This window comes from Oncorhynchus mykiss, chromosome 4, assembly GCF_057628025.1.
Source record: "Oncorhynchus mykiss isolate SJ-2025 chromosome 4, ASM5762802v1, whole genome shotgun sequence".
NCBI classification, from domain to species: domain Eukaryota; kingdom Metazoa; phylum Chordata; class Actinopteri; order Salmoniformes; family Salmonidae; genus Oncorhynchus; species Oncorhynchus mykiss.
Window position 1 is genome coordinate 95437414 of NC_143025.1, and position 12130 is coordinate 95449543.

The 12130-nt window shown below is 45.6% G+C and overlaps 1 protein-coding gene across 1 annotated transcript in view; it reads right to left on the bottom strand.

Moving 5' to 3' along the window:
• Nucleotides 1-10788: 10788 nt before the first annotated feature.
• The window catches only part of LOC110503213 (T-box transcription factor TBX18), a 42064-nt gene continuing 40722 nt past the window's right edge, over nucleotides 10789-12130 (bottom strand). The window contains exon 8 of the mRNA XM_036973648.2: nucleotides 10789-11605. Within this exon, the coding sequence (XP_036829543.2) occupies nucleotides 11052-11605 (554 nt within the window). The 3' untranslated portion in view covers nucleotides 10789-11051. The remainder of the gene's footprint in view (nucleotides 11606-12130) is intronic.

The following is a 12130-nucleotide window of genomic DNA, read 5'->3' on the forward strand; positions in this document are numbered from 1 at the left end:
AGAGAGGTGGGGGGATAGAGAGGTGGGGGATAGAGAGAGGTGGGGGATAGAGAGAATTGGGGGATAGAGAGCTGGGGGGAGAGAGAGGTGGGAGATAGAGAGAGGTGGGGGATAGAGAGAGGTGGGGGACAGAGAGAGATGGGGGATAGAGCGAGGTTGGGGATAGAGAGAGGTGGGGGATAGAGAGGTGGGGGATAGAGAGAGGTGGGGGATAGGGAGGTGGGGGATAGAGAGAGGTATGGGGATAGAGAGAGGTGTGGGGATAGAGAGGTGGGGGGATAGAGAGGTGGAGGATAGAGAGAGGTGGGGGATAGAGAGAATTGGGGGATAGAGAGGTGGGGGGGATAGAGAGAGGTGGGGGATAGAGAGGTGGGGGATAGAGAGAGGTGGGGGATAGAGAGGTGGGGGATAGAGAGAGGTGGGGGATAGAGAGGTGGGGGATAGAGAGAGGTGGGGGATAGAGAGAGGTGGGGGATAGAGAGAGGTGGGGGATAGAGAGAGGTGGGGGATAGAGAGAGGTGGGGGATAGAGAGAGGTGGGGGATAGAGAGAGGTGGGGGATAGAGAGAATTGGGGGATAGAGAGGTGGGGGGATAGAGAGAGGTGGGGGATAGAGAGAGGTGGGGGATAGAGAGAGGTGGGGGATAGAGAGGTGGGGGATAGAGAGAGGTGGGGGATAGAGAGAGGTGGGGGATAGAGAGAGGTGGGGGATAGAGAGGTGGAGGATAGAGAGAGGTGGGGGGATAGAGAGAGATGGGGGATAGAGAGAGGTGGGGGATAGAGAGAGGTGGTGGAAAGAGAGGAGGGGGATAGAGAGAGGTGGGGGATAGAGAGAGGTGGGGGGATAGAGAGAGGTGGGGGATAGGGAGAGGTATCTGTTTCTCTGTCTCTGTTTATAACTGGAGTCTGTCTCTCTATCTCTGTTTATAACTGGAGTCTGTCTCTCTGTCTCTGTTTATAACTGGAGTCTGTCTCTCTGTCTCTCTGTCTCTGTATATAACTGGAGTCTGTCTCTCTGTCTCTCTGTCTCTGTTTATAACTGGAGTCTGCCTCTCTGTCTCTCTGTCTCTGTGCATAACTGGAGTCTGTCTCTCTGTCTCTGTGTACAACTGGAGTCTGTCTCTCTGTCTCTGTTTATAACTGGAGTCTGTCTCTCCGTCTCTCTGTCTCTGTTTATAACTGGTGTCTGTCCCTCTGTCTCTGTATAGAACTGGAGTCTGTCTCTCTGTCTCTGTATATAACTGGTTTCTGTCTCTCTGTCTCTCTGTCTCTGTTTATACCTGGAGTCTGTCTCTCTGTCTCTGTATATAACTGGAGTCTGCCTCTCTGTCTCTCTGTCTCTGTTTATAACTGGAGTCTGTCTCTCTGTCTCTCTGTCTCTGTTTATAACTGGAGTCTGTCTCTCTGTCTCTGTATATAACTGGAGTCTGTCTCTCTGTCTCTGTATATAACTGGTTTCTGTCTCTCTGTCTCTCTGTCTCTCTGTCTCTGTTTATAACTGGAGTCTGTCTCTCTGTCTCTGTATATAACTGGAGTCTGTCTCTCTGTCTCTCTGTCTCTGTTTATAACTGGAGTCTGTCTCTCTGTCTCTGTATAGAACTGGAGTCTGTCTCTCTGTCTCTGTATATAACTGGTTTCTGTCTCTCTGTCTCTGTTTATAACTGGAGTCTGTCTCTCCGTCTCTCTGTCTCTGTTTATAACTGGTGTCTGTCTCTCCGTCTCTCTGTCTCTGTTTATAACTGGTGTCTGTCTCTCTGTCTCTGTATATAACTGGAGTCTGTATCTCTGTCTCTGTATATAACTGGAGTCTGTCTCTCTGTCTCTCTGTCTCTGATTATAACTGGAGTCTGCCTCTCTGTCTCTCTGTCTCTGTTTATAACTGGAGTCTGTCTCTCTGTCTCTCTGTCTCTGTATATAACTGGAGTCTGTCTCTCTGTCTCTCTGTCTCTGTGTACAACTGGAGTCTGTCTCTCTGTCTCTGTTTATAACTGGAGTCTGTCTCTCCGTCTCTCTGTCTCTGTTTATAACTGGTGTCTGTCTCTCTGTCTCTCTGTCTCTGATTATAACTGGAGTCTGCCTCTCTGTCTCTCTGTCTCTGTTTATAACTGGAGTCTGTCTCTCTGTCTCTCTGTCTCTGTATATAACTGGAGTCTGTCTCTCTGTCTCTCTGTCTCTGTGTACAACTGGAGTCTGTCTCTCTGTCTCTGTTTATAACTGGAGTCTGTCTCTCTGTCTCTCTGTCTCTGTGTACAACTGGAGTCTGTCTCTCTGTCTCTGTTTATAACTGGAGTCTGTCTCTCCGTCTCTCTGTCTCTGTTTATAACTGGTGTCTGTCTCTCTGTCTCTCTGTCTCTGTTTATGACTGGATTCTGTCTCTCTGTCTCTGTATATAACTGGAGTCTGTCTCTCTGTCTCTGTATATAACTGGTTTCTGTCTCTCCGTCTCTCTGTCTCTGTTTATAACTGGTGTCTGTCTCTCTGTCTCTCTGTCTCTGTTTATGACTGGAGTCCGTCTCTCTGTCTCTGTATATAACTGGAGTCTGTCTCTCTGTCTCTCTGTCTCTGTTTATAACTGGAGTCTGTCTCTCTGTCTCTGTACATAACTGGAGTCTGTCTCTCTGTCTCTCTGTCTCTGTTTATAACTGGAGTCTGTCCCTCTGTCTCTGTATAGAACTGGAGTCTGTCTCTCTGTCTCTGTATATAACTGGTTTCTGTCTCTCTGTCTCTCTGTCTCTGTTTATACCTGGAGTCTGTCTCTCTGTCTCTGTATATAACTGGAGTCTGCCTCTCTGTCTCTCTGTCTCTGTTTATAACTGGAGTCTGTCTCTCTGTCTCTCTGTCTCTGTTTATAACTGGAGTCTGTCTCTCTGTCTCTGTATATAACTGGAGTCTGTCTCTCTGTCTCTGTATATAACTGGTTTCTGTCTCTCTGTCTCTCTGTCTCTGTTTATAACTGGAGTCTGTCTCTCTGTCTCTGTATATAACTGGAGTCTGTCTCTCTGTCTCTCTGTCTCTGTTTATAACTGGAGTCTGTCTCTCTGTCTCTGTATAGAACTGGAGTCTGTCTCTCTGTCTCTGTATATAACTGGTTTCTGTCTCTCTGTCTCTGTTTATAACTGGAGTCTGTCTCTCCGTCTCTCTGTCTCTGTTTATAACTGGTGTCTGTCTCTCTGTCTCTCTGTCTCTGTTTATGACTGGATTCTGTCTCTCTGTCTCTGTATATAACTGGAGTCTGTCTCTCTGTCTCTGTATATAACTGGTTTCTGTCTCTCTGTCTCTCTGTCTCTGTTTATAACTGGAGTCTGTCTCTCTGTCTCTGTATATAACTGGAGTCTGTCTCTCTGTCTCTCTGTCTCTGTTTATAACTGGAGTCTGTCTCTCTGTCTCTGTATAGAACTGGAGTCTGTCTCTCTGTCTCTGTATATAACTGGTTTCTGTCTCTCCGTCTCTCTGTCTCTGTTTATAACTGGTGTCTGTCTCTCTGTCTCTCTGTCTCTGTTTATGACTGGAGTCCGTCTCTCTGTCTCTGTATATAACTGGAGTCTGTCTCTCTGTCTCTCTGTCTCTGTTTATAACTGGAGTCTGTCTCTCTGTCTCTGTATATAACTGGAGTCTGTCTCTCTGTCTCTCTGTCTCTGTTTATAACTGGAGTCTGTCCCTCTGTCTCTGTATAGAACTGGAGTCCGTCTCTCTGTCTCTGTATATAACTGGAGTCTGTCTCTCTGTCTCTCTGTCTCTGTTTATAACTGGAGTCTGTCTCTCTGTCTCTGTATATAACTGGAGTCTGTCTCTCTGTCTCTCTGTCTCTGTTTATAACTGGAGTCTGTCTCTCTGTCTCTCTGTCTCTGTATATAACTGGAGTCTGTCTCTCTGTCTCTCTGTCTCTGTTTATAACTGGAGTCTGCCTCTCTGTCTCTCTGTCTCTGTGCATAACTGGAGTCTGTCTCTCTGTCTCTGTGTACAACTGGAGTCTGTCTCTCTGTCTCTGTTTATAACTGGAGTCTGTCTCTCCGTCTCTCTGTCTCTGTTTATAACTGGTGTCTGTCCCTCTGTCTCTGTATAGAACTGGAGTCTGTCTCTCTGTCTCTGTATATAACTGGTTTCTGTCTCTCTGTCTCTCTGTCTCTGTTTATACCTGGAGTCTGTCTCTCTGTCTCTGTATATAACTGGAGTCTGCCTCTCTGTCTCTCTGTCTCTGTTTATAACTGGAGTCTGTCTCTCTGTCTCTCTGTCTCTGTTTATAACTGGAGTCTGTCTCTCTGTCTCTGTATATAACTGGAGTCTGTCTCTCTGTCTCTGTATATAACTGGTTTCTGTCTCTCTGTCTCTCTGTCTCTCTGTCTCTGTTTATAACTGGAGTCTGTCTCTCTGTCTCTGTATATAACTGGAGTCTGTCTCTCTGTCTCTCTGTCTCTGTTTATAACTGGAGTCTGTCTCTCTGTCTCTGTATAGAACTGGAGTCTGTCTCTCTGTCTCTGTATATAACTGGTTTCTGTCTCTCTGTCTCTGTTTATAACTGGAGTCTGTCTCTCCGTCTCTCTGTCTCTGTTTATAACTGGTGTCTGTCTCTCCGTCTCTCTGTCTCTGTTTATAACTGGTGTCTGTCTCTCTGTCTCTGTATATAACTGGAGTCTGTATCTCTGTCTCTGTATATAACTGGAGTCTGTCTCTCTGTCTCTCTGTCTCTGATTATAACTGGAGTCTGCCTCTCTGTCTCTCTGTCTCTGTTTATAACTGGAGTCTGTCTCTCTGTCTCTCTGTCTCTGTATATAACTGGAGTCTGTCTCTCTGTCTCTCTGTCTCTGTGTACAACTGGAGTCTGTCTCTCTGTCTCTGTTTATAACTGGAGTCTGTCTCTCCGTCTCTCTGTCTCTGTTTATAACTGGTGTCTGTCTCTCTGTCTCTCTGTCTCTGATTATAACTGGAGTCTGCCTCTCTGTCTCTCTGTCTCTGTTTATAACTGGAGTCTGTCTCTCTGTCTCTCTGTCTCTGTATATAACTGGAGTCTGTCTCTCTGTCTCTCTGTCTCTGTGTACAACTGGAGTCTGTCTCTCTGTCTCTGTTTATAACTGGAGTCTGTCTCTCTGTCTCTCTGTCTCTGTGTACAACTGGAGTCTGTCTCTCTGTCTCTGTTTATAACTGGAGTCTGTCTCTCCGTCTCTCTGTCTCTGTTTATAACTGGTGTCTGTCTCTCTGTCTCTCTGTCTCTGTTTATGACTGGATTCTGTCTCTCTGTCTCTGTATATAACTGGAGTCTGTCTCTCTGTCTCTGTATATAACTGGTTTCTGTCTCTCCGTCTCTCTGTCTCTGTTTATAACTGGTGTCTGTCTCTCTGTCTCTCTGTCTCTGTTTATGACTGGAGTCCGTCTCTCTGTCTCTGTATATAACTGGAGTCTGTCTCTCTGTCTCTCTGTCTCTGTTTATAACTGGAGTCTGTCTCTCTGTCTCTGTACATAACTGGAGTCTGTCTCTCTGTCTCTCTGTCTCTGTTTATAACTGGAGTCTGTCCCTCTGTCTCTGTATAGAACTGGAGTCTGTCTCTCTGTCTCTGTATATAACTGGTTTCTGTCTCTCTGTCTCTCTGTCTCTGTTTATACCTGGAGTCTGTCTCTCTGTCTCTGTATATAACTGGAGTCTGCCTCTCTGTCTCTCTGTCTCTGTTTATAACTGGAGTCTGTCTCTCTGTCTCTCTGTCTCTGTTTATAACTGGAGTCTGTCTCTCTGTCTCTGTATATAACTGGAGTCTGTCTCTCTGTCTCTGTATATAACTGGTTTCTGTCTCTCTGTCTCTCTGTCTCTGTTTATAACTGGAGTCTGTCTCTCTGTCTCTGTATATAACTGGAGTCTGTCTCTCTGTCTCTCTGTCTCTGTTTATAACTGGAGTCTGTCTCTCTGTCTCTGTATAGAACTGGAGTCTGTCTCTCTGTCTCTGTATATAACTGGTTTCTGTCTCTCTGTCTCTGTTTATAACTGGAGTCTGTCTCTCCGTCTCTCTGTCTCTGTTTATAACTGGTGTCTGTCTCTCTGTCTCTCTGTCTCTGTTTATGACTGGATTCTGTCTCTCTGTCTCTGTATATAACTGGAGTCTGTCTCTCTGTCTCTGTATATAACTGGTTTCTGTCTCTCTGTCTCTCTGTCTCTGTTTATAACTGGAGTCTGTCTCTCTGTCTCTGTATATAACTGGAGTCTGTCTCTCTGTCTCTCTGTCTCTGTTTATAACTGGAGTCTGTCTCTCTGTCTCTGTATAGAACTGGAGTCTGTCTCTCTGTCTCTGTATATAACTGGTTTCTGTCTCTCCGTCTCTCTGTCTCTGTTTATAACTGGTGTCTGTCTCTCTGTCTCTCTGTCTCTGTTTATGACTGGAGTCCGTCTCTCTGTCTCTGTATATAACTGGAGTCTGTCTCTCTGTCTCTCTGTCTCTGTTTATAACTGGAGTCTGTCTCTCTGTCTCTGTATATAACTGGAGTCTGTCTCTCTGTCTCTCTGTCTCTGTTTATAACTGGAGTCTGTCCCTCTGTCTCTGTATAGAACTGGAGTCTGTCTCTCTGTCTCTGTATATAACTGGTTTCTGTCTCTCTGTCTCTCTGTCTCTGTTTATACCTGGAGTCTGTCTCTCTGTCTCTGTATATAACTGGAGTCTGCCTCTCTGTCTCTCTGTCTCTGTTTATAACTGGAGTCTGTCTCTCTGTCTCTGTATATAACTGGAATCTGCCTCTCTGTCTCTCTGTCTCTGTTTATAACTGGAGTCTGTCTCTCTGTCTCTCTGTCTCTGTTTATAACTGGAGTCTGTCTCTCTGTATCTGTTTATAACTGGAGTCTGTCTCTCTGTCTCTCTGTCTCTGTTTATAACTGGAGTCTGTCTCTCTGTCTCTGTATAGAACTGGAGTCTGTCTCTCTGTCTCTGTATATAACTGGTTTCTGTCTCTCCGTCTCTCTGTCTCTGTTTATAACTGGTGTCTGTCTCTCTGTCTCTCTGTCTCTGTTTATGACTGGAGTCCGTCTCTCTGTCTCTGTATATAACTGGAGTCTGTCTCTCTGTCTCTCTGTCTCTGTTTATAACTGGAGTCTGTCTCTCTGTCTCTGTATATAACTGGAGTCTGTCTCTCTGTCTCTCTGTCTCTGTTTATAACTGGAGTCTGTCCCTCTGTCTCTGTATAGAACTGGAGTCTGTCTCTCTGTCTCTGTATATAACTGGTTTCTGTCTCTCTGTCTCTCTGTCTCTGTTTATACCTGGAGTCTGTCTCTCTGTCTCTGTATATAACTGGAGTCTGCCTCTCTGTCTCTCTGTCTCTGTTTATAACTGGAGTCTGTCTCTCTGTCTCTGTATATAACTGGAATCTGCCTCTCTGTCTCTCTGTCTCTGTTTATAACTGGAGTCTGTCTCTCTGTCTCTCTGTCTCTGTTTATAACTGGAGTCTGTCTCTCTGTATCTGTTTATAACTGGAGTCTGTCTCTCTGTCTCTCTGTCTCTGTGCATAACTGGAGTCTGTCTCTCTGTCTACTCTGTCTCTGTGTACAACTGGAGTCTGTCTCTCTGTCTCTGTTTATAACTGGAGTCTGTCTCTCCGTCTCTCTGTCTCTGTTTATAACTGGTGTCTGTCTCTCTGTCTCTCTGTCTCTGTTTATGACTGGAGTTTGTCTCTCTGTCTCTGTATATAACTGGAGTCTGTCTCTCTGTCTCTCTGTCTCTGTTTATAGCTGGAGTCTGTCTCTCTGTCTCTCTGTCTCTGTATATAACTGGAGTCTGTCTCTCTGTCTCGCTGTCTCTGTTTATAACTGGAGTCTGTCTCTCTGTCTCTGTTTATAACTGGAGTCTGTCTCTCTGTCTCTGTTTATAACTGGAGTCTGTCTCTCTGTCTCTGTGTATAACTGGAGTCTGTCTCTCTGTCTCTCTGTCTCTGTTTATAACTGGAGTCTGTCTCTCTGTCTCTGTTTATAACTGGAGTCTGTCTCTGTCTCTGTTTATAACTCGAGTCCGTCTCTCTGTCTCTCTGTCTCTGTTTATAACTGGAGTCTGTCTCTCTGTCTCTGTGTATAACTGGAGTCTGTCTCTATGTCTCTCTGTCTCTGTGCATAACTGGAGTCTGTCTCTCTGTCTCTCTGTCTCTGTCTCTGTTTATAACTGGAGTCTGTCTCTCTGTCTCTGTGTATAACTGGAGTCTGTCTCTCTGTCTCTCTGTCTCTGTTTATAACTGGAGTCTGTCTCTCTGTCTCTGTTTATAACTGGAGTCTGTCTCTCTGTCTCTGTATATAACTGGAGTCTGTCTCTCTGTCTCTCTGTCTCTGTTTATAACTGGAGTCTGTCTCTCTGTCTCTGTATAGAACTGGAGTCTGTCTCTCTGTCTCTGTATATAACTGGTTTCTGTCTCTCCGTCTCTCTGTCTCTGTTTATAACTGGTGTCTGTCTCTCTGTCTCTCTGTCTCTGTTTATGACTGGAGTCCGTCTCTCTGTCTCTGTATATAACTGGAGTCTGTCTCTCTGTCTCTCTGTCTCTGTTTATAACTGGAGTCTGTCTCTCTGTCTCTGTATATAACTGGAGTCTGTCTCTCTGTCTCTCTGTCTCTGTTTATAACTGGAGTCTGTCCCTCTGTCTCTGTATAGAACTGGAGTCTGTCTCTCTGTCTCTGTATATAACTGGTTTCTGTCTCTCTGTCTCTCTGTCTCTGTTTATACCTGGAGTCTGTCTCTCTGTCTCTGTATATAACTGGAGTCTGCCTCTCTGTCTCTCTGTCTCTGTTTATAACTGGAGTCTGTCTCTCTGTCTCTGTATATAACTGGAATCTGCCTCTCTGTCTCTCTGTCTCTGTTTATAACTGGAGTCTGTCTCTCTGTCTCTCTGTCTCTGTTTATAACTGGAGTCTGTCTCTCTGTATCTGTTTATAACTGGAGTCTGTCTCTCTGTCTCTCTGTCTCTGTGCATAACTGGAGTCTGTCTCTCTGTCTACTCTGTCTCTGTGTACAACTGGAGTCTGTCTCTCTGTCTCTGTTTATAACTGGAGTCTGTCTCTCCGTCTCTCTGTCTCTGTTTATAACTGGTGTCTGTCTCTCTGTCTCTCTGTCTCTGTTTATGACTGGAGTTTGTCTCTCTGTCTCTGTATATAACTGGAGTCTGTCTCTCTGTCTCTCTGTCTCTGTTTATAGCTGGAGTCTGTCTCTCTGTCTCTCTGTCTCTGTATATAACTGGAGTCTGTCTCTCTGTCTCTCTGTCTCTGTTTATAACTGGAGTCTGTCTCTCTGTCTCTGTTTATAACTGGAGTCTGTCTCTCTGTCTCTGTTTATAACTGGAGTCTGTCTCTCTGTCTCTGTGTATAACTGGAGTCTGTCTCTCTGTCTCTCTGTCTCTGTTTATAACTGGAGTCTGTCTCTCTGTCTCTGTTTATAACTGGAGTCTGTCTCTGTCTCTGTTTATAACTCGAGTCCGTCTCTCTCTCTCTCTGTCTCTGTTTATAACTGGAGTCTGTCTCTCTGTCTCTGTGTATAACTGGAGTCTGTCTCTATGTCTCTCTGTCTCTGTGCATAACTGGAGTCTGTCTCTCTGTCTCTCTGTCTCTGTCTCTGTTTATAACTGGAGTCTGTCTCTCTGTCTCTGTGTATAACTGGAGTCTGTCTCTCTGTCTCTCTGTCTCTGTTTATAACTGGAGTCTGTCTCTCTGTCTCTGTTTATAACTGGAGTCTGTCTCTCTGTCTCTGTTTATAACTGGAGTCTGTCTCTCTGTCTCTGTGTATAACTGGAGTCTGTCTCTCTGTCTCTCTGTCTCTGTTTATAACTGGAGTCTGTCTCTCTGTCTCTGTTTATAACTGGAGTCTGTCTCTCTGTCTCTGTTTATAACTGGAGTCTGTCTCTCCGTCTCTCTGTCTCTGTTTATAACTGGTGTCTGTCTCTCTGTCTCTCTGTCTCTGTTTATGACTGGAGTTTGTCTCTCTGTCTCTGTATATAACTGGAGTCTGTCTCTCTGTCTCTCTGTCTCTGTTTATAGCTGGAGTCTGTCTCTCTGTCTCTCTGTCTCTGTATATAACTGGAGTCTGTCTCTCTGTCTCTCTATCTCTGTTTATAACTGGAGTCTGTCTCTCTGTCTCTCTGTCTCTGTTTATAACTGGAGTCTGTCTCTGTCTCTGTTTATAACTCGAGTCCGTCTCTCTGTCTCTCTGTCTCTGTTTATAACTGGAGTCTGTCTCTCTGTCTCTCTGTCTCTGTGTATAACTGGAGTCTGTCTCTATGTCTCTCTGTCTCTGTGCATAACTGGAGTCTGTCTCTCTGTCTCTCTGTCTCTGTCTCTGTTTATAACTGGAGTCTGTCTCTCTGTCTCTGTGTATAACTGGAGTCTGTCTCTCTGTCTCTCTGTCTCTGTTTATAACTGGAGTCTGTCTCTCTGTCTCTGTTTATAACTGGAGTCTGTCTCTCTGTCTCTGTTTATAACTGGAGTCTGTCTCTCTGTCTCTGTGTATAACTGGAGTCTGTCTCTCTGTCTCTCTGTCTCTGTGCATAACTGGAGTCTGTCTCTCTGTCTCTCTGTCTCTGTCTCTGTTTATAACTGGAGTCTGTCTCTCTGTCTCTGTGTATAACTGGAGTCTGTCTCTCTGTCTCTCTGTCTCTGTTTATAACTGGAGTCTGTCTCTCTGTCTCTGTTTATAACTGGAGTCTGTCTCTCTGTCTCTGTTTATAACTGGAGTCTGTCTCTCTGTCTCTGTGTATAACTGGAGTATGTCTCTCTGTCTCTCTGTCTCTGTGCATAACAGACTCCTGTCTCCAGAATTGTTCACACCAGATGTTTCAGTATCTTGTAGTGTCCCAGTCCATTTATTCCTTTAATGAGATGCTTAGAAAAAACAACAACAATAACAACAACAGGTACCTAATAAAATTGTCCCATTAGTCAGTGGAGTTCTCTATTTCTCTCTCTTTAACACAAACCAGCTCTCTCTCTCTCCCCATTGGACTGTGAGATGTCTAATCAATCCTCATTGGCTGGTGATTACACACCACACCCTCTCCACGGAGCAGCAGCCTGTTGCCATAGCAACCTTGGGGGTCAGGGTTTAGAAGCGTGTCTCAGGTCATGTGGGCGGTGACCTGTGAAGCCCCTCCCCCTGACGGGCTCACAGACAATCCCAGCGTCCGAGAGTCAAAAAGGAAGTTGGCCTGCTGGTCTCCATTGAGCGTGCACAGACTGTCCGTCAGGGTTCCACTGGGGGAGGAGCCAAGGAAAGGGTTCTGATTGGCCACAGCAGCACAAGAAACCGCCATCTTGTCTGGGTTGGCTGCGATGCTAGTGTGGGGGTTGGAGTAACCGTAGAGACCGTAGTGGGGGGAATGGAGGCAGATACTACAGTAGCCCTGGCGGGGTGGAGGATGCAGGTAGCCAATCTGAGAGGGGGGCGGAGACATGGAGCAGAATACTTCACGGTCATAAGCTGACGGTCTTCGCACCACAGGAAGGGGGAAGGAGGAAGCGGGGTTGCCGTAGTGATGGAGGGGGTGTGTGTGTGTGTGTGTTGGTCGGCTGCAGGTGTAGTCCAGGGGAGAATGAGGGCACACCTTGAATGGGGAGGAGCAAGGAGAAGAGGAGAGCAGTTGAGATGGGACTCCATGCGACCCTGGGACTCCTGCAGGGAGACAGACAGTGGTTAGAGACACCAGTATCATTATAGACAGACAGGGGGTTAGAGACACCAGTATCATTATAGACAGACAGTGGTTAGAGACACCAGTATCATTATAGACAGACAGGGGTTAGAGACACCAGTATCATTATAGACAGACAGTGGTTAGAGACACCAGTATCATTATAGACAGACAGGGGTTAGAGACACCAGTATTTTTATAGACAGACAGGAGGTTAGAGACAGCAGTATCATTATAGACAGACAGGGGTTAGAGACACCAGTATCATTATAGACAGACAGGGGGTTAGAGACACCAGTATCATTATAGACAGACAGTGGTTAGAGACACCAGTATCATTATAGACAGACAGGGGTTAGAGACACCAGTATCATTATAGACAGACAGGGGGTTAGAGACACCAGTATCATTATAGACAGACAGGGGTTAGAGACACCAGTATCATTATAGACAGACAGGGTGTTAGAGACACCAGTATCATTCTAGACAGACAGGGGGTTAGTGCT